General features: G+C 40.1%; 2 protein-coding genes across 2 annotated transcripts in view; both read left to right on the forward strand.

Annotated features, from left to right (window-relative positions):
* LOC115260965 (uncharacterized) overlaps positions 1-26,045 on the forward strand; it is a 111,045-nt gene that overhangs the window by 72,667 nt on the left and 12,333 nt on the right. Inside the window, exon 2 of the mRNA XM_062845608.1 lies at positions 3,320-3,529. The gene's annotated coding sequence lies outside the window, so the exon portion shown is untranslated. The remainder of the gene's footprint in view (positions 1-3,319; positions 3,530-26,045) is intronic.
* LOC134285216 (uncharacterized protein K02A2.6-like) lies at positions 3,536-20,565 on the forward strand. The gene is made up of 2 exons (XM_062845607.1): positions 3,536-6,727; positions 6,861-20,565. Exons 1-2 carry the CDS (start codon positions 4,766-4,768, stop codon positions 8,991-8,993), a joined length of 4,095 nt encoding a protein of 1,364 aa, XP_062701591.1. The 5' UTR covers positions 3,536-4,765; the 3' UTR covers positions 8,994-20,565.

Here is a 26,045-nt window from a genome sequence, read left to right on the forward strand (position 1 = left end):
GCAAGCCGAAATATGCAGGGATAAGGAAGGGAGCCTCCTGACGGACAAACGTGAGGTGATCGAAAAGTGGAAGCAGCACTTCGACGAGCACCTGAATGGCGAAGAGAATGTAGGCACGGAGGACCAAGGCAGCGGAGGAAATGACTATGTTGGTGCAGCAGAGGACGGGAACGAACCAACTCCCACGCTGAGGGAAGTTAAAGATGCCATCCACCAGCTCAAAAACAACAAAGCGGCTGGTAAGGACGGTATAGCAGCAGAACTCATCAAGATGGGCCCAGAAAAGTTGGCCACCTGTCTGCACCAGTTAGTAGTCAAGATCTGGGAAACCGAACAGCTACCGGAGGAGTGGAAGGAAGGGATAATCTGTCCCATCCACAAGAAAGGCGACAAGTTAATGTGTGAGAATTTTCGAGCGATCACCGTTTTGAATGCCGCCTACAAAGTGCTATCCCAGATCATCTTCCGTCGTCTTTCACCTAAAGTAAATGAGTTCGTGGGAAGTTACCAAGCCGGTTTCATCGACGGCCGGTCGACAACGGACCAGATCTTCACCGTACGGCAAATCCTCCAGAAATGCCGTGAATACCAGGTCCCAACGCACCACCTGTTCATCGACTTCAAAGCGGCATACGACAGTATCGACCGCACAGAGCTATGGAAAATTATGGACGAGAACAGCTTTCCCGGGAAGCTGACTAGACTGATAAGAGCAACGATGGACGGTGTGCAGAACAGCGTAAGGATTTCGGGTGAGCTATCCAGTTCATTTGAATCTCGACGGGGACTACGACAAGGTGATGGACTTTCCTGCCTACTATTCAACACCGCCCTGGAAGGTGTTATGCGACGAGCCGGGCTCAACAGCCGGGGTACGATCTTCACGAAATCCAGCCAATTTGTCTGTTTTGCGGATGACATGGATATTATTGCCAGAACATTTGGAACGGTGGCAGAACTGTACACCCGCCTGAAACGTGAAGCAGCAAAGGTCGGACTGGTGGTGAATGCGGCTAAGACAAAGTACATGCTGGTAGGTGGGACTGAGCGAGACAGGACAAGCCTTGGCAGCAATGTTACGATAGACGGGGATACTTTCGAGGTGGTAGAAGAATTCGTCTACCTCGGTTCCTTGCTAACGGCTGACAATAACGTGAGCCGTGAAATACGAAGGCGCATCATCAGTGGAAGTCGTGCCTACTATGGGCTCCAGAAGAAACTGCGGTCAAAAAAGATTCACCCCCGCACCAAATGTACCATGTACAAGACGTTAATAAGACCGGTGGTTCTCTACGGACACGAGACATGGACGATGCTCGAGGAGGACCTGCAAGCACTCGGAGTTTTCGAGCGACGGGTGCTAAGGACGATCTTCGGCGGTGTGCAGGAGAACGGTGTGTGGCGGAGAAGAATGAACCACGAGCTCGCTGCACTTTACGGCGAACCCAGCATCCAGAAGGTGGCCAAAGCCGGAAGGATACGGTGGGCAGGGCATGTTGCAAGAATGCCGGACAACAACCCTGCAAAGCTGGTGTTTGCAACTGATCCGGTTGGCACAAGAAGGCGTGGAGCGCAGAGAGCACCAGGTGGAGCGTGATCTGGCGAGTGTTGGGCGTGACCGAGGATGGAGATCTGCAGCTGCAAATCGAGTATTATGGCGGCAAATTGTTGATTCAGTATTATCATGAATTTGATGTGAACTAAATAAATGAATGAAATGAATCGACGATTCGCGCCGAAGTGTCACTGACTGTTATAAAAGTCGCTTCGGGATAGCAAGTCTTCTTCGCCTCTGTTATATGGTGGTACGATAGATACGAATTTGCGTGCCTCTCCACGGCTTCCGATTGAATGAATTAACTGCATCGGCTGTTTTCCTACTCTCCGCATCGACCAATGTGGCGCTAGCTTCTATGCGCGAAAAATCGTTAAAAGTGAATCGCAAAAATTTTGTATGGCGAGTACCATCTAAAGGCAAATTCTTCACAGTGGAACACATTATTCGAAAAAATATTTGGTAGTGGTTGTGCACAATGGTGACCACTATTAAGGTGAAACATCAAGAAATCCCATTGCAATTTTTCATACAAACTTTAGAGGCACAAATCGGACGAACAAAGCATCGAGCCAAGCCGCACTTGTTTTTCCTGGCTTTGCTCACTTGCAAAAAAAGGGAGCTTTTATAAATCGAGAGCATTTGTTTACGAATTTTCAAGATTGGTGCTCTTGAAAACGTGAGTAGGGGACCAAGTCGGCCATTGTGGCAGCCATGTTTGTATTCTCTGAAGTTTCTCCTTAAGCCTACCAAATATTTTTTTCGAGAAAAGCTTTGTATTTTAAGTTATTCAAGTTTAGATGCATTTCGCCATACAAAATTAAATTGATTTACTCCTGCTGATCAACTGTGGCTGCGCGCAAAGCGGGTAGTCCATTGTTTTATACTGTGACTTTAAAAGTCTCACATCGACAATGCTTTTCTATACGATTGTGGCATCCTTAGAGCCTTTGAGGGGGTTGTCTGCGTAGGCTCTTTGAGAATATTAGCTGCATGTGCTTGTCCTGATTCGTGGAGCTTCGCTTGTGTGGCGAGTACAAGTTCTGCCGTTTGATTTTCATTTCGCATGGCTGCTGTATATTTTGGCTTGGTTGACTCACTGCACACACTTCGAAAAAGTCATGTAATTTTGTGTCATTTTACTCCGACATATAGCAGCGAGTTAAATGACACAAAATTAAGTTTGATCTTACTTTTACAAGAGGCGGTTTCGAGCTTGTTTGTAATTTTACTGCATGTGTCTTTTTGGCAGTAACATAACCTCATTCGTTTATCAGAACTCCAACCCCAGGTTTTTCTTCTTATAAAACACAATAGAGACCAGGTATCTTATTTCAGTATATTTTATTAAATTATCGTTACTTTGGGCATACATTTCTTATTACAACATGCTGTTTTGCACTCTTCCAGGCCAAAATCTCTTGCCGAAAGTTCTCTTCCTGTTTTTGGGCACAGCACACTTCCCTATCGTTGCCCGCTGGAACAGTACAAACCGCATATCCACGCATGTACACTACATGCCGCTCTTTTTGCATGTTTGTTCACTTAAACCACTGCACAAATCTTGGTACAAATAGATAATGAACTTGTTTAATATATTTAAAAAACGTAGCGCGGGAAAAAAATCGATAATCAAAGCCAGCCTTTGACGTTTTATTGTAAACAAACATTGGCTGGTTGGTGTAGGGTTCTGCATTGAACATTATTACGCATCAGGAAATATGCGTACCTTGATCACATTGACTCATCTTGTTGTTTTGACAGATTGGAGACCGGCAAGACGACAACCGGGACGGTGTGGAGAGGCGACACCACGCGCGACAGGAGAGGAGGACTTTTGGATAGGACAGTGGAGTGAACGGTTGAATATTTCGGGTGTGAGAATTATAACAAAATTTGTGAGTGAAATAATACGAAATAAATATCAGAAATTAGATCCCAACAACTGGCGACGAGCGGGAGCAACTGTGAAAGGTAAATTTTAATGTACAGAACGCATTTTTTGCTGTTAAATTGTTGAAATTAAATTTTCAAATCCGCGTGCTTCGTGCGGGTTCTCAGCCCGAGCCCGGATGCGCGAAAAACAAAATGGCTGTTTTATTGGTTAGAGTGGAATGGAAAAGATCTGGTTGTGAAAGGTTTGAGAAAATGAATCCGCGTATTGAAATTATGGAAAAATGGCGAAACTGAATGCTAATGATAAATGACGGTGATGAGGGGGGCTGTATTGGGAGGATTGAATTGTTTGATATATGAAGAGATTATGAGGTTTAGCAGCTGCATTGTGATACATCGTCGAATTGGTAACAAAATGGAGTGTGAATCGTAGCACTGCTACGTAGCAGCATGAACCAGTTAGAAATCGTAGCGGGGAGCTACATTCTAATTCAGAGCAGGGAGCCTGAAAGAAGATGCCAAACCGTAGCAGGGAGCTACTATGTGTGGGAGTTTTAGAAAATCGTTGCAGGGAGCTACGATGTATTTTATTCAGGTAGTCTGGAGAGAAAAGTAGCAGGGAGCTACTCGGTGCTTCAGTGCAGGGAGCCTGAAAGAAGTTATTACTGTGGCAGGGAGCTACTGTGTGCTTCAGTGCAGGGAGCCTGAAAGAAGTTATCACTGTAGCAGGGAGCTGAGTGGTGCGTCAGTGCAGGGAGCCTGAAAGAAGTAATTACTGTAGCAGGGAGCTACTTAGTGCTTCAGCGTACGGAGCTTGGCAAAGGTATTGCTAATTGTGGCAGGGAGCCACTATGTGTTTATTTTTTTCAGAGCAGGGAGCCTGAAATAATGTCAAAAAAGTAGCAGAAAACTGCTCAGAGCAGGGCGCTGGTAAGAATATAGCAAACTGTATGAAGGAGCTGCTTTGTTCTTTAATGCAGGGAGCTTGATAAGGTGATGCAAATCGTGGCTGGGAAGTTGCATAATGTTTTTTTCACCTAAAAAAAAAACTTGCATTCAATTTTCGATTTGTAGTAGGGAGCTACGCTGTCCTTCAGTTTTACACAAGATGTTGAATGTTTGAAAAGCGATACTTTTTTTTTTGAACTTTCAAATTCAAGATAATTAAAAGAGAAAAAAAACCTTCGCGAGCCGAAGGCGGGAATCTATATATATGAATAGAAATAAATATAAAAAAAAAACTGTAGATGACCTACACACGTTTCTGTTTATTCTTTCTTTTCGAAATTGATGATCACCATTCGTTAGTTATGAATGGAATTATTTTTCTATCTGCTATTTCAGATGGATGAAAATCGTCCATTACCAATGTTTCGATGCGAGCAAATTGAGAGTAGCAAACTGGCGAAGGAATGGCGTGAGTGGAAAGATTCCCTTGAGTTCTATTTCGACTCGTATCAGATTACCGATCAGAAGATTATGCGTTCCAAAATGCTTCACTTTGGAGGACCGCAATTGCAAAAGGTTTTCAAAAGCTTGGAAGGTACAGAGGATTTCCCTCTAATCATGCTTGAGAAACGCTGGTACGATGTGGCTATTGAGCGGCTAGATGCGTTCTTTAAGCCACGAAGCCAAGACGTTCTTGAGAGACATAAACTGAGAAATATGAAGCAAGGAAGCCAGGAACGATTTTCTCATTACGTGTTACGTCTACGCCAACAGATAAAGGATTGTGGGTTCGAGAAGTATCAGAAAGAAGTCCGGAATGTTCTTGAGGAGATCATGCTTATCGATGTGATTGTTGAAGGGTGCAACTCACAAGAACTACGCCGGAAAATACTCGAAAAAGACCTAACTCTTGGAGAAATTGAACAACTTGGAGCATCATTTGAGAGTGTGCGACTTCAAGAGAAAGAACTGAAAGGAGAAAGTAATACTGCCCAGGCTGGACAAACGGAAGTATGGAAGATTAAAGCGGACAAAGCAAGAGCTGAACGTCAGCAAGGTCGGATTGTGAAACGATTTGCATCCGCCCCCCAGAATGCATTCAAGCGTGATGACACCTTTTGCTACGCTTGTGGACAACTTGGTCATATGTCGAAAGCACCGACGTGTCCAGCAAGAGGTCAACAATGCCGTAGATGTCATAAGACTGGACACTTCGAGAAAGTTTGTAGAAAACGCCAGTCTTTCTCTACGAATCCTTCGTTTCCCAGAAAGGTACAAGCAATTGAAGATGTCGATGAAAACTCTCCGATCGTACCAGCTGATGAGGTCAAAAGGGCAGTACCAACGAAAGCTGAGAAGAAGGTGTATTACACGTTTCACACGGGAAACACGACTAATGTGTTTCAATGCAAGATTGGTGGAGTTGCAACAGAAGTGTTTATTGATTCCGGCTCAGACGTGAACATCATCACTACGGACACTTGGGAAATGATGAAGGCACACCAGATCACCGTCTCCAAATGCGAGAAAGGAAGCGATAAAATCCTCAAATCGTACGGTAATAATGCGCCACTTCTGATTCTGGGAACCTTTGTTGCAACAATTGAGATTGGAAAGCGATTGGTTGAAGGTACATTTTTCGTGGTTAAGGACGGACAACGAAATTTGTTAGGCGATAGTACCTCGAAGAATCTAGGCATTCTAAAGATCGGAATGGAAGTCAACGAAATTACGGAAGACTCGGAAATGACGCCGTTTCCAAAGATTCAAGGAGTACAAGTTCGGGTACAAATGGATCCAGATGCAACTCCGGTTTTCCAGCCCTTGCGGCGCGTTCCCCTTCCATTGGAAAATGCGGTTTCTGAGAAGCTGGACGAATTGCTTAAACGAGACATTATTGAGGTGAAAAGAGGACCAGCAACGTGGGTGTCACCATTGGTGGTGGCTAATAAGGCTAATGGATCAATAAGGCTGTGTGTAGATCTTCGACGAGTCAACCAAGCGGTCATTCGCGACCGCCATCCAATGCCAGTGATTGAGGACGTTCTCACTCGCGTTGGAAAAGGAAGAATTTGGAGCGTATTGGACGTGAAGGACGCATTTTTTCTGCTGGAACTGGACGAAGCAACAAGAGACATCACCACTTTCATCACCCACAGAGGGCTTTATAGATTCAAGCGTCTTCCATTTGGATTAGTATCCGCTCCCGAGATCTTCCAACGGACAATGGATGAAATCCTGGCAGATTGTGAAGGTACCTACTGGTACCTCGACGATGTCGGAGTTGAGGGTAGTACAATCGAAGAACACGATCAGCGATTAAATAAGGTATGAGAGCAAGTCAATACATAACACACATACACAAAATTGATGTCCAGCTAAAAGAAATAAACGATTCACAATATAAATACCACATTTTTCCCAATTTTAACTCATCAAATATCACTTGATACGGTTACAGGTTCTGCAGAAGTTTAAGGAAAAAGGAGTTGTACTCAACTGGGACAAATGTAAAATTCGCGTAACTGAGTTTGAGTTCCTGGGGTATGAAATTTCACCGCAAGGAATTATGCCTTCAGAGATCAAACGAGCGGCGATTCAGAATTTCCGTCATCCGCAAAATGAGAGTGAGGTTAGGAGCTTTTTAGGCTTGGCTAACTATATGAGTAAATTCATTCCAAAACTGGCCGAAATTGATGAACCACTTAGGAAGCTCATTCAGAAAGGAAACAAGTTTCAGTGGGGTGAAGATGAAAACAAGGCTTTTGAAAACATAAAAACAGCCATAACAGAGGTTAGTTCCCTAGGATTTTTCAACGTTAATGACGAAACATCGGTATTCGCGGATGCTAGTCCGATTGCCCTGGGCGCCGTTCTCATTCAAACTAATAATCGTGGAGAATCTAGGGTTGTTTGTTATGCATCAAAGTCACTTACCGACACCGAAAAAAGATACTGTCAAACAGAAAAGGAGGCGTTATCGTTGGTGTGGAGCGTAGAAAAGTTCCAAATCTACCTGATAGGTAGAGAGTTTAAACTCCTCACCGATTGTAAGGCACTCACTTTCTTGTTCACTCCTGCATCTCGTCCCTGTGCGCGCATCGAGCGGTGGGTATTGCGCCTACAAAGTTTCCAGTATACAGTGGTTCACATCCCTGGGCAATCCAATATTGCAGACGTTTTCTCACGACTTTCAACACTCGCTCCTAAACCGTTCGATGAAGCGGAGGAATTAACCGTTAGAGAGATAACGGCTTCAGCAGCCACCACTGTTGCCTTGAAGTGGCAAGAAATCGTTGATGCTAGCAGACAAGATGATGATACAAGACAAGTTCTTGAAGCGATAAACACTGGTATACCTGACGAACTACCGCTTTGCTACAAGGTCATTTATACAGAACTATGTGCCATCGGCAACGTACTTCTGAGAGGTGATCGCATAATTGTGCCCAAACGCCTACGACAACGAGTCTTACTACTAGCACACGAGGGTCATCCTGGAATCAGAATGATGAAGGGTCATTTGCGCACCAACGTATGGTGGCCCAAAATGGATTACGAGATCGAACAATTCGTGAAAGCCTGTCGGGGATGTATTTTGGTATCTGCACCAAATCCACCCGAGCCAATGGTTAGGAAAGAGTTTCCGTCTCGGCCCTGGGAACAGATTGCCATTGACTTCCTAGGACCTCTCCCAGATGGTGAGAATCTCCTAGTGTGTGTTGACTATTATAGCCGATACTTAGAAGTCGTAGAAATGCAAGAAATAACTGCTGCCTCTACCATCGAGCAACTTTTGACTATCTTTTCTCGATATGGAATACCTAACTATCTCCGGGCGGATAACGGGCCACAATTCACGTCTGAAGAATTCCGATCGTTTTGCGAAGAGCAAGGAATACATTTGGATAGTACTATCCCCTACTGGCCCCAAATGAACGGAGAGGTAGAACGGCAAAATCGTTCTATCTTGAAGCGTCTCAGAATAGCACAAGAACTTGGCCAAAACTGGCGAAAAGAACTACGGGTATACTTGCTAACATATCATTCAGCAGTACATCCAACAACAGGGAGAGCACCAGCGGAACTTATGTTAGGACGACGCTTACGTACGAAACTACCCAGCATTCCCTCTACTCTAGATTGTGATGAAGCTGTAAGAGATAACGATAAGACGCAGAAAGAAAAGGGAAGGGTGTACGCAGACCATCGTCGTAAGGCTCGCCCAAGCGACATTGAAGTAGGCGATCACGTTTTGGCTAAGCGTACCAAGAAGGATAACAAGTTGAGCACTGAATTTGCCCCCGAAGAATACGAAGTAATTGAAAAGAGAGGAACCGATGTTACTATCCGCTCATCTTCGTCTGGAAAGAAATTTAGAAGAAGTGCGGCACATCTTAAAGCCATACCACGTACAGCAAGTGGTAGCTTGGCGGATAAACATTCTGGTGAAAGCGTAGAGGAAGCAAGAACAGACGATGGTGCAGGTAATTCAACATCAACAGAGCACGCGGTGGATGAACAAACAACCGAAGAAAGATCCAAAAGAACTAGATCAGAACCAGCACGGCTGAAGGATTTCGTCACATACTAAATCCGTTTTGTTGTTTATTTTTATTTAAAAGAAAGGTAGGGATGTAGGGTTCTGCATTGAACATTATTACGCATCAGGAAATATGCGTACCTTGATCACATTGACTCATCTTGTTGTTTTGACAGATTGGAGACCGGCAAGACGACAACCGGGACGGTGTGGAGAGGCGACACCACGCGCGACAGGAGAGGAGGACTTTTGGATAGGACAGTGGAGTGAACGGTTGAATATTTCGGGTGTGAGAATTATAACAAAATTTGTGAGTGAAATAATACGAAATAAATATCAGAAATTAGATCCCAACAGTTGGTTTGCGTTATGGATCATGTAAAATTTTGGCACATGAAACTGAAAAACAAGTGTAATGTTCCAATGTTGCTGGCGCACGCTTAAAAGTATGTCAAACAAATCCTAAACGAGTTTGACGATGATAGTTTTTGTGTTCACGTGTTCAAAGACGTAAAAATAAATCATATGTTTGTTTGTGTCATGATCGATTACGTCAATTTCCTCCATTACGTCTCCATCAAAATTGAGAATTTTTAAGTGTGCATTTTTCAAAAGAATACAACTTACGACCAATTTAACCACCCAATGATATTGAAGGGAGCAAATCAAGGATGTTTCATGGAAGTTTGAACGTTTTATCTAAAAACAAATCCCTATGGAACCGCAAAACCAAGGACGTTGTACGATTATGCTTTGTCCATAGTTTGTTCAAGGTATCACACATTAATTGGCTATATATCTTAGCTTCCACAGCCACTTCCGGCATAATATCGGGATCGATCGAATTTGCTTCAAAAACTTCCTTCAAAACCATGTTGTTCTTTTTCTGTAAATTTCTTCTTGCAGCCCTCTATATTGAGAAAAAATTGCGTTTATATATTTCAACTGGACTAATATGAATTACTGAACAAATGGTGCACCATAAGTTATTATGTAACGGGTTGATTTTTTTAGCACGAGTCGTACATTTATTCAATGAGGCTTGCCGAGGTTTAATCTTGTAATGTATAGTAATTTGCAAAAGTTTCGAAAAAAAACCCGTACCTTTCCTGACAGCCCTGAAAAACATACGGTTTACAATTCATTATTTCTTCACAAAAAAGACATTCTACTTGCTGTAAATGATTGAAAGACGTAGGAAACAAGTTAAACTTGTAAGTCAACTGATAAAATGTTAAGTTTTACTCTGTTATACAGGCCTCACGCACTCATTTGCTTAGGGTGTCCATAATGCCTAATCCCTCTACGACAATGGATTTTATCAGTCAACGAGCTTGAAACTTGACTGAAAATCATTAAAATGTAAATAACAACATATAGAACAAAACCTGCACTGAAGTATAAAACTTAGCAAACCCATGAAAACGCCTGAAAGTATGCAATTTTCTTACTAAATGCTGAGCTGATACCTACCTCCGAGAAATCAAATCTAAAATAATAAACGGTATTTTCTCATGAACCATCTCTGGCACTGTAGATTGCAGCTTTCTGTTCCGCTCTCTATCTATTCCTTATGTCAGCGAAGATATCGACCAGTTCAAAATTGCCAGATCGGGTTATTTTCTGCTATTTCTTCGAAACTAGGGTGTAGTGTATATATCTAGTGACAGATAGTTCGCCAATCCGTGGCCTATATTTCCTAAACGTCGACCGTTTCAGTGGCCTTACTAGCAGCCGACTTGAAATCTACAAATTTTACTATCCGTACATGTCGCATAGATGTTTCTACGCCCGAGTGGAAACTATCTGCTGACATAAACGTATATTTTCGTTCTAAATACTTCAATTCGATTCGTTCAAGAGCCGTATCCATATTATTCAATAAGAGAACACAGTGGTGGAACAAATTCCTGTGCGTGTTTTGTGTTGAACAGTTGTCGAGCCAAAATGTGATTTGGGGCGTTTGGAGACGTTGTTGATGCGTCTCTGATACCTTGCCGTTGATTCTCGGTACGACACGTACACATATCGTCGATCATGCGTTGCATTTTGCCCTCGTATTCGTTTCGTTTCTTCATCTCTACTGTTCTGTTCCCCTTGCCCGATTCGGCTATGGCCAGTTCGGGGTGTTGCTTCAGAAACGCTCTCGTTGTTTTAATGGTGGTCCGCCCGGTAATTGGTCACCCCATCGTACCTCCCCTTTCTCCTCACGGAGTGGAGAAAATTATGGTTCTGGTTTTGCAACTGCGCACTTGTGCGGCTATTGCTTTCCTGGATCGCTTACTCGTTGTTTGTTTGATCGATGTTATCCACATCCCCTATCAAGTAATAGATAGGGAGCTGTGTATAAGTGTGTGTATGGTAACGCAAACTTCGATCCCATACTAATAATCAGTTCGACGCCTATTGGAATTGTGACGTCAGATCTATTGAACCACGGTTTTGCATTGTGGCTCAACTTCCGGCTTACCGAAGCGCGAGGTCAGCCATCTCCAATTGACTGTCAATGACCTTCGGATATGGTCGACTTTCTCCGTGCTATCTTTCTGTATCGAAGCGCCACCATATGGTCACTGTTCGTGTACTCATCGCCGACCCTCCAGTCTTGGCTAGGGTTTAGATCCGGGCTCCACTAGGTCACATCAATGGTGAACTCTGCACCGTTCCTACTGTGGGCCAATGTTCTCGACATCCACGTTCAGTCTAGCCATAGCTTAAAGTAAAGCTCAGCTACTCGCGTTAGTCGAGCAGCCAACCTCACTCAATCGCCCAGCCGTTGAAGTCTCCATCGATAACCCGAGACTTGATCCCATTAGTGCGCTTTAGCGAATCTAGCATAGACGAGAACTGCTCTATCGGCTACCTGGTTTTACAAATCGGCACGAGCTTGACCTTATCCGCTACCCAGTTCCCGATGTCGGGATCGATACGATATGGGTCCGCTAGTAGTGCGATGTCTGTACTTTGTTGCAAGTTCTCGACCCGGTAGAGCAATGCTACCATAAGCGAAATGGGATTCGGACCACAAACACTGAAGGCTAAAGTACCAAATTAAAACGAAAATTTCATTCTCTAAACATGTAGGGTATGTGTTCCATCATTAATCTCACCCATATTCATCCTATTCGAAAACAAGCGATTACGGCACCGATTGACTCCGTTCTTTTTGTTTTCATGGGTGCTCACTTCTAACAAAAAATACAAAAATAGGAAACAAAACAAACAGCGCTTCAATCCTTTGTTTTTGGTAGGATGAAAATGGGAGCCCCATGCTTAAAATAGGGAACCAATACCCTATTATGGAGTTTTGCTTATCATGTCGCCTAGTCGGTGTTCCTAGCTTTCCTATCCTAGTCAACTTAATCTAAGCGTTTACGATAGGTTTAACTCACGGTTACCATCGGCGCCGCTGTTGGGTCCCCTTTAGAGCCGCTATCCCTTGCTGAAAATGAAGTAGTTGCCTGGTGGTTATCTATGCAAGCAAGGAGGCCACCCGAGGGTTGGCATAGGCCTTTATGGGGACTGAGCTCAAGCTCAGAGTAGAATCAGCGCTAATCATTAGTGTTCATCTGAACATACTTCTATCAATTTGTTGCCTAAGCATGGTACAGGTCAGGAACGTACTTTAAGGGCACGCCATGGTTTTATAGGATGGAAGACAGCGCCAACATTAGCCCATCCGCCATTTCAAGTCAGTGTCACCCGACCTTACTAAGATGATAGAATGCCGTCGCTACCACTTAAGGTGGTAAGTACACAGTGATGTGTGGTGGATATCGATTGCTTAGGAATGAATCCCAGGCTTCCAGCTAGACCTACTGTACGCTAGGCACCGAAGTATAGTTGACACATTCTACCGTGACGTTACAACGTTTTGACGCATTCGTAGTCAGATTTTCCACTGTAACTGATGAAAACGATTGTAAAACTCAAAATATTTTTTCATATTCGGATTCCTTGTAAAATTTCTGATATGTTTGACCTATTGAACATTTAGTTTGCATTAGAAAAACGTGTTTCAAATGCGTATTTGTAGCGTGACGTTACAACGCGCTAGAATCCGATCCTCTCAACCGCGCTACCAACATCTTAGAAGCTCTGCTCGGATTTTTATGATATTCTATTTTTTTTTCTACCATTGAAATTTATTGGTTGGTTCTTCAATTCAATGAAATAAAACATATAAATTTTGGATTTGTTTTTGGATAATCGACTTTTACATTTCGTGACGTTACAACGCCCGTTCAGTTTCAAACAGGGTTCTGCTCGCGTTGTAACGTCACGAAAATGTGCATCATTTTAGAATCAGAATAATCAGCCAAATTTGGCCGAATTTGTGATTATGTTATTGCATTATCTTCACTGCTTCAAGGGGAACATTATGCTGTTGAAAATCCGTTTTGTGATAAATGGCTCGGAGGGCCAAGTTATTGCTATCAGTAGTATGAATATTCCTTCATAAAGGTTAATGACACCGGCACCCATCTTCGGTTTAGTACCACCCATATTCTTCTAGTTTTTTTCCCGAAGACTAGCGCGCTGAGATCCATTACTTCACAGCGCCAGATATTTAGATTTTTCAGCATATCACTCATCACACCGTCGAGATAAAAATTTCTTCAATAATCTTTGCAATGTCATCTATTCAAGTGAAAATGCTTTAATTTGTTTGAGAGAATTTATTGAATCAAAAGCATTCCAGAGGATCTGCATACCACTTAGGACCCTAAGAACAACTTCTGTGATCTCAGAGACAAATAGACCTAACAGTCATAAAAAAAATCTTAATTACTTAGAGAGTTAGTGTCTTTGGAAAAGTTGTTTGATAAATCAAAGACTTACAGCTAATTTACCATATGACGTGAGATTTTGCCACTGGCCGATGCTAATTCAAAGTTTGTGATAGTTTGCAAATGATTTCTCAAAAAGTTTCCTACAAGTTTTGACTAATTGAGAAACTAGCAGTCAAAATTTGTAAATTTTTGGGCACTTTTTAAAAAGTTCCAACTTTTCTTTTAAAAATAAATATAATGTGCATGGTTTTCCAAAATTTCAACTACCACTAGGCAAGTACAACCTTAAACTAAACGACTTTTAAACTGAAGATACTTAAAAAGTTAAATAACTTTCTAAGTAATCAGGGTCCTGAGATATATGAGTCGGTGATTCTTGTGATATCAAAGACAGACGTAACAGTGACATAATTTCCATTCCATAGGGGAGACTGGGTAGACTTGATCCCTTTTTCTTGATTTGCCTCTAACTTTAATTAAAACTAGATCTGATTTTCGTTCAGAATGACAGGTGAGCATCTATTGCAAGTTTATACACAACAGAAAGACTTAAATGTATTGCTGAAGTTTTCAAAACTGTGATTTGGGACATGTCTTATGATGCATTCTACAAAAATGGGTGACACGTGATCCCCTTTTAAGCACATGGTTAATTTTTAGGGAAAATAACTTAAGAGGCTTCCTGTTTATTTTCTTTTCAAGTTTTCTTGTATTTTCTACGAATATCGTGTATTTCAAATTGAACGATTTCCTTAAATTTTCAAGGATACGCCGTATTTTCAAAATGGGGAGACTTGATCCCTCTTTTCATGACGTGTATTAAAATAATAAATATCTGACACATTTTATCATTGAATATTCTAAAATTCCAAGTAAATCGAGGGTTCCAAATAGAATTTTATTTTTCATACATATAATGCGTGTGTAATCCTCGAAGGATCAAGTCTCCCCATATCAACATTGTATATACTCAGCTAAATTACCTAAAACATGTTTATAAAAATCTTGGTTGGATAAATAAGTTTGATAGTACCGTAATCCGGGGTAACATTGATCAGAATTTTCTATCTTTCTCTTGTTAAAGCAAACGTTACATGTTTTATATTTTCAAAACAAGTACTGGCCCTCTGAGTATGTGTTAAGCTACTCGAAAAAGTATTGTAAAACTTTAAAACATGTTTAAATAGGTTTTTTAGTCTAATTTTTGATTTTGTTGATTTGGCCTAAGAGAACAATGTTCTTTTGTGTTGAAAATACCCTTACTTACTAAATTCAGGGTCGCTGAATTCGAATATGTTGTCCAAATTCTTACAAGTTATGTACTTTTTGAGTTATTTTAGGATTAAAATCCTCCAAACCGCAAATAACGCCTAAAGGTAGGCAATGGCTTAAGGAATTGATAGCCTACTTTTAATAAATCGTATATTTGATTGAAAAGTAGCATTTTCATAAAAGCTTCAGTTATTGAATCCAACTCTAGGATATCATATTGAAGCTATACAGTGATTTCGAAACTCATATTGAATCTAGTATTCACGCCAAGCATTAATGTTTGACAATGTACCTCATTGCGTTACGAAACACAGTTATGGAAAAATTGATTTATTTCAATGTTTATGAAATTCAATGTTCATGAATTGCATGTCATTTAATAGCTAAATGATAGCAGTTTACGATATGCCATTCGATAGCAGAAACTGATTCAATGTAAAATGTTTGTTTGAACATTTCCTAAGGTGGGTCAAGCCGATCAATGTTACCCCGCTGATCAATGATACCCCGGATTACGGTACTTTATTTCAACTATGTGTTGTGGAGTTTTGACACGATTTGGTTCATTTTTCACAAAGTTATTGAGACTTTTTGGAATTTTTTAAAAGATTTCTGAAGGACTGAAAACAAACTGTCAGTCGTTAAAAAAATAATGAAATGCACAATTTAAATCACTTGTAGCAAAAACATAATCTTTTGTCCAGACGTAGTTTTGGAAAAAATATATGTTAAAAGAAAACTGTTTTTGATTCCAAGAAAACATGGGAGAACAAGCCTCCCCAGGGATCAAGTCTCCTCAGTCTTCCCTGTATTTCAAGATCCTTATTATTTAGACAGTTGGTGTCCTCGACAAAGTTGTTTGGCTGGTCAAGAACTTTATATTGATGGGCCGTATAATTTCAAATCCTTCCACTAGGAGGTGGTAGAAGGTACAGTCAGGTTTTTTTACGCGGTTTTCATTTACGCGGCCGCGTAAATGAAAACTCCATACAAAAAAAAATTCATCGTCTTATTTTTGCACGAAACGTCGAGAAATGGTGAGAAAAAGTCGCGGTTTTTTGGATTTTAAACTGAGTTTTTTTTTCACGTGGTACGTATCCCCCGCGTAAAAAAACCTGACTGTATGCACATTTTTAGTTTCGTTTATCTCAGGATCCTGAATAATTAGAAATATTGTTGCTTCGGTAGAGTTGTTTGGTAGATCAAGAACTTTCCGTTTAATAGCCGTTTGGTTTTGATTTCTGCCGCACCTTGGCGTTGCAAATTTACAAAAGCAACCAATTTTATTAATTATCTTGGAAACATTCAACAAGCCGTAACTTTCAAAATTTTCAAACTTTGTCTGATAGTTCCTCATCTTGTTATCTGTAAATGCTACAAATTTGGACATGATTGGTTAGCTCTACACGAAGATGGAGTACTTCAAGCAGAATACATCTTTTTGGCTGTCGTTTTATTAACTTTTGTATCTTGGGACCAAGTGAAACAAATCAAATCAATTTTTGAACATTTATGAGTAATATGTTGGTCTTTAATTACCATTTGATTCGAATACAATATGTCCAAAGTAAAAAAAGTTTTTAGAATACTTTTTGAGAAATTCTAATCATTTGCCAGCTTTTGCAAAATGGAAACTAGCGTCTTCTATTGGCGAAATCTCGCATCAAATGGTAAATCCACTGCAAGTTCTTGACTCACCAAATTTTGCGGAAGAAACCGTCTTACCAAGTAATCGGGGTCCTGAGATACATGGAATTTGAAATTTGTAAGTTCTCTAGCGCCGCTTTTTTTGTGAAACTTTAAACCATACTATCCATCAACTGTAAGTCTTTGACCAACCTAACAAGTTATCAATACCCTGAGATGTACGAGACGGTAATTTTGTCAGTGTTTCGTCTATTTGGCTCTGATATCATATAAATGATCGGTTTCAGTGGCATTTTTACAACATCGCAGTACAATTACAATTTAAACCATTTTTGGAATTTCAACAGAGCGTAGATGTTGGCCAAACATCAAATCCCCCGGGTCTCAAGAGTCTTCGTAGTTAATGAAAGGGACTTAGTGGTACGCAATTTATGAATGATACCTTGAAAAAGGGCTCATACACAACGAGAAAGAAATTGGTTTGGAATATAGAACTACCTTTGTCTACCTGACTACCTGCAGAAGTCGCCAAAGCCTGAGAAATTTTGTCTTTTCCGCAGACCTTTTTTTCGTGACGTTTCAACGCAAACTTCAACCAGGTGAAACTCAGGCGTCAGTGAACCGATTTCCTTTGTTTTAATCTCATTTGAAAGATATTCTAGAGTACAAAGACCATACAAAATTTCAAATTTGAAACTTGTTCCGAATTTGAATAAATTTTATAAAGGTTGATTTTCCGTGACGTTACAACGCTTTAAAAACCTATACTTTGTCCAACCATACCTCATAGTTGTAAAGTATTACAATTAAAATTCTTTGTATGCTAAACAATCTACATACATTCATCTGTTAATCATGGAAGATTTTTAAAAAATCAGTGCGTTGGTGTTTAAAATACGGCAGCTTTGATGAATAGTGTGTCTAAATGCCTTAAAATCACGATTTGATTGTTAATCTTAACCGTCGTTCAATAAATATGTATTGTCACATTAATATCATGTAGAATACATTTTTGGACGACAAGAGTAGTGTAGAATGTTATAAAAATGTGAAATATGCCAAATCTCAACTTTGAAAATTGAGTATTGATGATACGGGGCCCGTAGAATGTGTCAGTTGCTTTGTAGCCAACAAGGTAACAAGATATAATCTCCATCACTACTTTAGTGAAATTTCAATGCATTTTGGATGCCCAAAAAAGGTACACGGCAGATTTGTCTTGGTAAGATGTCAAGATATCCATGGCACAATATTTGTATGACTATTGTCCTCTAGTTCTATTTACGCTTATTTCAATTCAATTGCAACGATGAAAACAATACCTTGTTTACTCTAAATGCTTGATTGCATAAATATTTATTTAAACGCTTATGTATTCGTTGTTACGTCATACTGTGGGAAACAAGACTAGGGTGCCTGTACCAGTTATCGCACCACCTAAGAAAAACTATTTCTACAAAAATAAGAAGAAGACCGACGAATGTAAACAATAAGTCAAATGATTGATTAGTTTTCATACTTTACAGGAAAAATATAAAAACGTAGCCAAAACTACTTTTAGTATTTATTACGGCGTGTGCCAATGATAGGAACCCTGTACCAGTTATGGATACATTTGTTAATTTGGGTTCCACTTCGCACTATTTACATGCATTCCTTATGGGAGTTGCCATAACTGGTACACTATGGCGAAATAGGGTGCAAGGAGGCCGAAAAGTTAAGGAAAATGATTTATTTATACCATAATTTGAGCAAATTGTGCAGTTTGAATGATTGCAATCATCTTTTGTGATCGTGATCTGTTGTTCACGATTTTTTTCTTGTTGATTTGTGTCTTTAAAGGTTGGAAATCAACTATGGCGAATTTGAGGTACTATAGCCATAACTGGTACACTGAGCCTACCATATGTACAACTTTAAGGTTAAAATGTGATCTGTGTACCAACATCGAGCCATAAAGGCAATTGCATCTTTGTAACATCTGCCTCGCCGTTGACTTCAGTCATTACAACTCTGTTGCCAACCACCTCACAGTACATAAACGAATAAGCAGAGGAAGATCTCTGCTTGAACTCTGACAAAGTGACAGGCAATAAAATAAACGAAACACAAAATCGCATGTGGGCATTCGGAACACAGAACGGTGTAGGTACTGAACTGACACGAATGTGATCCGCGGGCATCATCAACAGCCGGTGGCCAGCCAATGCCCTGCCTGCACTGCACTACACTGCCCTGCCTTTGCCTACCTTCGCTCCTTTGCCTAACCAAATCAACCCAACCGGAGCAGCAGCTGATGCACGTTTAACCGAGCGAATCGCAGAAAAGAAGAGCGCAGTTAATTTCACGGCCTTCCAAGGCCGTTCAATGCCGTTTTCTTGACGCATCGCCGAACCGATTCTCGGTCGGTCGACATTGCCCTCAGCAAGAATTCGCTCGCGAGATTGGCGTGCTTCCACCTTTGCGTGGTTTGAATATTGTTGGCTGTGGGTTGTTGGGTAGGTATATAGCCTTTCGTGAAACTGTGGACAAAGGATAGAAATTCCAATTCGACCGATCGTGATGAGTTCCTCCGGTGGACTTCCAAGCAATGGGTTTGATGATTTGCAGTTCTATTAACGCTGGAATGCGATCGTTAATCAACGATATCAGCGGCAATTTAACGGTTCGTTTGAGGTTTTAAACAACAACACCTTTCGAAGAAATCAATGTAATTCAATTTCACAGATCCCATTAGGAGATGTCTAATCCATAAAAGTAATTTTAATTATGCTTCATTTCAACGTTCAGTAGTACAGTGAGAAAACGGTAAGCATACTTCCTGGTACTAAGACTAACGATTTGTGATATTAAATTCAGAATAGTTTCTTTATTTGAAAACTAAACGTTTTATAATTGTTCGTAAAAAGCAATAGCTACTAAAGCAATATGTTCATAGCATTTTCGTTTAGTGTCAAACCAGATAGAATTTTCTACACAGAAACAAACATAAGGAACTGCACAGGATCGCAGAATGAAATATGACAACTATTAACTTCCCATTAGGCAAATTTAAATCCAGATGGATGCTTGCGGCGCGGCGTACTGCCAGGATAGAAATTACATTCCATCCAAATTAACCGGTAGACCTCATCTTTCAGTTCCAATGTCAGGTTCATACCATTAGCCGGAATTCGCACGGGTCAGAGTTATGAATTCCGATCTTATCGCACCACTTTGCCTCGCATAATAGTGGCACAGAGGCGTTCCGACAACACTGCGCTCGTGTACCTCGTTCTGATGTTTACACCTTCATTCTTTATACCATTCGCCACTTTGAAAGTGGCTTCACACAACACCACAGAACATGCAATGAGCTCCGAACGGAGGTGACTTGTAATTATTAGTTTCCTGAAATAAAACCATTAGAACAAAACATGCAGCGGATTCATGCACAGAACTGGATCGTATTTTGCCATTACCCCGCCCTTATCCATGTGGGTACTGGTTACCATTGACTTCGCTTTGGCCCAACCGAAGCGTGTAATTTATAGAGTGATCGCAAATAGGCCCAGCTTTGGTAGGATTCGTACACAGCCACCACCCACAACATTGAGAAGCGTGACTTACGGTTTCGATCATTCACATCTGGCAACGGTCGGTCGGTGGTTCACGCGGTACCTGCATTAAAAATCTATGAATGAAAGTGGGTTGTATTATTGAGAGCATTCTCTGTGGCACTGCTGATCACTTGTACGCGTGAGTAGGAAATAATACGGCTCACTAATTTTAACAAGACGGATATTAGTTCGTTGAAACACCATGAAACAACTAAGATGAACCAATTTGCTTGATTTTTGCACGGTTCAATTCAAGACCAACAATTGAAAAGGCCGGATTCACATTTTGTAAACAAACATGCTTCTGTCGATTCAGGGCCTTTGGACCCCCCCCCCCTCCTCACACACCTCACCACCACTAACAGAAAGCGCAGGTAATATAGGCAGAAAAAGTTACGAGAATCAATGTATAAGAATAGTGAAAGTACTTAGGAAAGAATGACTCAACTGTCGTTCGATTGTGCGATATTTGCCAGAAAACCGTTCGCCAGAAAACCATTCGCCAGAATGACAAACGCCAGAAAACCATTTGCCAGAATGTACCATTTGCCAGAATACTATTTGCCCGAAAGTACCATTTGCCAGAATGTACCCATCCCCAGAATTTAATATTAAATATTCAATTCTGGGGATTGGTACATTCTGGGAAATGGTACTTTCGGGCAAATATAAATTACCTCCATTTTCTAAGAATTAATTGAAACTAAAGATGTGATTGTGAGAATTTGGAAGATATATTTTAATCCATTAACATAAAAAAATGTCGTCAGTTTCAATTTTTTACAATAATCCAATATGTTCACTGCTAGGATGATCTCGATAAAGGATAGCCATAGTCTAGAACAACGAAAACCACTGGAAATGATTCACCGGTAGTTATTGAGCAAGGAGAAAATCGATGAAGAGAAATCGATCATTGCAGATACGCCTGTATGATACTAAGCGCGAGACTTCGATGTAACTAGGCCATAAGTGCGTAGAATGATGATCAAGAATCGCAATTCAGTGATTATGGAACAAGGATAGGAATGGTTTCTTAAATTTGTTCGGTTTTCCAATAATTTGCTGATATTTCTACAATTTTAATATTGCCTTATTGTTTTACCGTAATGAACAATAAATGTAAAAATCTAGTCTTACTAACTAAGAAGAACAGCCTATGTTTAAAAGAAGGCAAAATTCACTAGTTGAACATCAACGGTTTCGGTACAAAAAACTATTTTTCCACAACGAAACTATTTTCTCTAGTTCACATAGTGAATATTTCCTTCTTCTGAATACAGGCTAATCTTTCTAGTTTCATTATAAGTCTAGTTTTAAGCATAAATCGTTGATTATGTTACAACCATGAAGCAATATTGGTATTGCGGAACTAATAGTTAATTATTGAAGAAATAACAGATCTTTAACCCGTTTATTGTTGCTATATTTAAAAGAAGGAGAGATTCATGGTTAAAATACAGTAGCTCCAACTTCAACAATTATTTTAACTGCAAAAAAGAAGAAAACGAAAAAAATATGGCCATTCGGCAAAATAACTTTTTGACCTAATGAACTTCGACCAAATGAAATTCGACCCAACAGCCTTCAGCCGAATGCCCTAACACCATTGATATTAAGATTCTATAGCAGTAGCCGGAGCGCCATTAGCCGTAGTAGGGGGATTAGGGGCATAATGGACACCCTAAGCAAATGAGTATGTTTGACCTGTATAACAGACAAAAACTTAACATATTATCAGTTATCCTTCAACTTTAACTTGTTTCCTACGTATTTCTATCATTCAAAGCTGGTAGAATGGCATTATTGAGAAGAAATAATGAATTGAAAACCGTGTGTTTTTTTGGGCTGGCAGGAAAGGTACGGGGCGAAATGGACACCCATCGGGGCATAATGGACACCTCTGCATATTTAGTGCTGTATCTTTGAGAATATCGACCAGTTAAGTAATTTGCCTACGGAGATCAATACCACAGATATAATACTCCATCTTAGACGAGTTTACGTAACTTCAAAGTTAAGAGCCAGTTCGCGAGAACCGCGACCCCCTTTCCAAAGGAAGTGGAATCGATGTGCTCCGATTGAGCTGAAATTTTCAAGGTATGGTTTTCCATACAAAAGATTATATCTGGCCGATTTTCAGATTTTTCCGTTAGGGGGAAGTGGGGTAAAATAGCCCTCAAAGATATCATGTCTAAAAATAGGTAAAATCACTAAAATCGCAATAACTTCCGCAAAACTCAACGGATTCAGCTGAAATTTTGCATGGACACTCTACTCCTATGGCACTTCCATTTAAGCCAAGCGTTGGATATTCTTTGATATTTAATTTGAAGAAATAGGTTATTTTCATATTTTTTTTGATGATTTTCAGGGCGCCTGTTTTCGTACCAACAGAACTAGGATGAAAAACTGAGTACTACGTTTTGAAGGATTACCCAAGAGCTTTCATTTGATATGTGACCCAAAGGCGCCAACTTAAAAACTTTCGAAAAAAAAAAAAAAATTTCTCGGGGTATGCATTTTACCCCATATTTTTAGTGTCTAAAGAAGTGTTGTCGCAAATTATGACAACGTTATTTGACTTTCAAAGGTTTTTCTTCAATATTAATTCAACAGAAAAATGATGACTAAGAAATGCAATTATTAGATTTTTTCATTTGGGGAAAGTAAGGTAAAACGGACTTACTTAACCTCCTTTCGAAATAACGTTGACACGATGTTCTCTGATCGGACTCGAATTTTCAGAGTACTTTATTCTACTCAAGAATAGATGCTTTATCACATTTTTTTTTATTCTAGAGAGGATAACGGGGTAAAACAATTCTCAGAAAAAAAAATGTTGAAAATAATCAAAATTTCAAAACCTACAAATGCTTTGGTAAAACTTGGCGAAATTTCATGAAATTCGAAAAAATTCTTAATTTTTATTGCTTATTCAAATGAGCAAGTCTGACAACATTTTGACGTCGAGAAATGTCACAGATTAGCACGTGTGTGATTTACCGGATTCTTTCTCGATTTTTCTTTTGACATGCATCTACGGTTCAATTTTCTCTCTTTTTTTCTCGTGAAAGTTGGCAGCAGTGCACAATGGTCCACGAAAAAGATTTACGAGGAAAGATGCATTCAGCGCCTTCAAATGATTTTTTGGAAAAATATGGTCTTCTACAAAGTTGTTCCCAAAAATCAGGCCCTCTTTCAATGTACATAAAAATTAGGGTGGTTCATATTTTCAAAGAAATTGGGAACCAAACTTTTTTTATTTGTAAGAATAACTGTATATATTCTTCGGGAAAGTTGTAGATCTATCAACTTTGAGCAAATTTCCTGAAAACACTTTTTATGTAGCTTTAAAATTTACCGATCCAGAGATATTTTTCTGAATAAGCTTAGGGTGGTTCAAGAAAAATCAGTTTTCTGGCGTTAACTGTTTCAGTTTCGATTTTTCATCAAAGTCACCCAAGAAACACATTGGCACTGCAGCAACTTTCACGAGAAAAAAGAGAAAATTGAACCGTAGATGCATGTCAAAAGAAAAATCGAGAAAGAATCCGGTAAATCACACACGTGCTAATCTGTGACATTTCTCGACGTCAAAATGTTGTCAGACTTGCTCATTTGAATAAGCAATTAAAATTAAGAATTTTTTTCGAATTTCATGAAATTTCGCCAAGTTTTACCAAAGCATTTGTAGGTTTTGAAATTTTGATTATTTTCAACATTTTTTTTTTCTGAGAATTGTTTTACCCCGTTATCCTCTCTAGAATAAAAAAATAATATGTGATAAAGCATCTATTCTTGAGTAGAACAAAGAACTCTGAAAATTCGAATCCGATCAGAGAACATCGTGTCAACGTTATTTCGAAAGGAGGTTGAGTAAGTCCGTTTTCTTGGCTGTTCGGGCTCTAAAGAAGTTGATCATCAATATTAATTTCTATTCCCGATCAGCCTAGATAGCCGTGTAGTGACGGTAGCAGTTCCCTCAACTGGCTAAGAATATCACTACGGATTGCCTAATCCGGTGGTAAAAGTCCACCAAACAAGCGACCCCTAATTCATGGTGTTAAGCGTACCGTGCCTAGGAATGAATGGTTAGGGGGGTCTTATAAAAACTTAACCGTGAACGGAGCCTGTGGAGTACCATGGCACCCTCCACAGTATGTTGCCCTTACTGTGTTAAACGGAGCAATGACGCAGTGGACCTTATTTGTCTCCGGGATAATCGGCCACTTTTCTTACGTCTCATTTCCGAGGCTTAATAAAAGTGGGTAAATGAAATTTTTATGGCAGGAATTAACTTCGTACAGGTAAACCTTCATCACGCAAAAGGTGCTTCTGCTGTGTTGAGTCGAAGGTTTAAAAAAGAAGGACTGGAAGTGGCGCTTATTCAAGAGCCATGGTCCAATAAACGAAAGATTCTTGGAGTTCTGACACAAAATAGTAAAATATTTTATGATGAGCAACAAGATTCACCCAGAACCGCTGTCTTAGTACGCAAAACGTTAAAATGCTATCCTATTACAGAGTTTATCAGAAAGGACATTGTTGCGATCATGGTAGAGGTACCAACCACTAGGGGTAAAACTGAGATCGCTGTGGCTTCAGCTTACTTTCCTGGTGATGTTCCTGAGGCACCTCCTCCTGAGATCGCATCATTTGTCCAATTCTGTAAAGAAAACAACAAATCGTTTATCATTGGCTGTGACGCCAATGCACATCACGCGGTTTGGGGTAGTACGGATATTAACAGTCGAGGTGAGTCACTATTAGAGTATCTGTCTCGAACAATATAGACATTTGCAATAATGGTGATAAACCTACTTTCTCAAATGCAATCAGACAAGAGGTCTTGGATCTAACACTGTGCAATGCTGCAATCTTTGACAAGATCACAAACTGGCACGTGTCAGATGAGATTTCTCTATCTGATCATAAACACATAATCTTCAATTGGAGTGGTGGAGATTATTCTAGAATCGCATTTAGAAATCCCAGGAGGACAAACTGGGATCAATATGTAGAATTGTTGAATACGCATTCATTTACAATGGGAGAAACTATTGATTCAACCCAAAAGTTAGAATCATTTTCTCAAAGGATAAATGAAAGTATCATCAATTCCTTTAACAGAAGTTGTCCCACCATACAATCGTCTTCTACTAGAGACGTGCCATGGTGGAACTTAAAACTGGATCGCCTTAGAAAATTTTCTCGTAAAATGTTCAATAGAGCGAAACAAACGGGGGATTGGACTCAGTACAGGAAAGCCCTGACTGATTACAACAACGAAATACGAAAATCGAAAAGAAAATCTTGGATGCTGACATGTGAAAACATAAACAGCACTCCTGTAGTTGCAAGACTACATAAAACGCTTGCAAAAGATCATTCAAATGAATTGGGAAACCTGAAGCGCGACGATGGAGCTTTTACCAAAACTCCTCGTGAAACTTTGGATTTAATGATGGAAACCCATTTTCCAGGTTCGGTTCTAAGTGTGGATTCCAATGATACTATATCTGAGGAAGGTGAAGGATGTCCTAGTATAAACTCATCGGAGTCAACTAGTACAATAAACACCGCCTCAGATTTAGCTGATGAAATCTTCACGAAGGCCAGAGTGGGAAATGCAATTAGATCTTTTCAGCCTTTTAAATCTGCAGGAGTTGATGGAATATTTCCAGCACTGATTCAAAATGGAGAAGCGGTGTTGGTTCCATCACTAATTGAGATGTTCAAGGCTAGTTTAAGATTGAATTACGTTCCATCAAAATGGAGACTTGTAAAAG

This window comes from Aedes albopictus, chromosome 1, assembly GCF_035046485.1.
Source record: "Aedes albopictus strain Foshan chromosome 1, AalbF5, whole genome shotgun sequence".
Taxonomy (NCBI): Eukaryota; Metazoa; Arthropoda; class Insecta; order Diptera; family Culicidae; genus Aedes; species Aedes albopictus.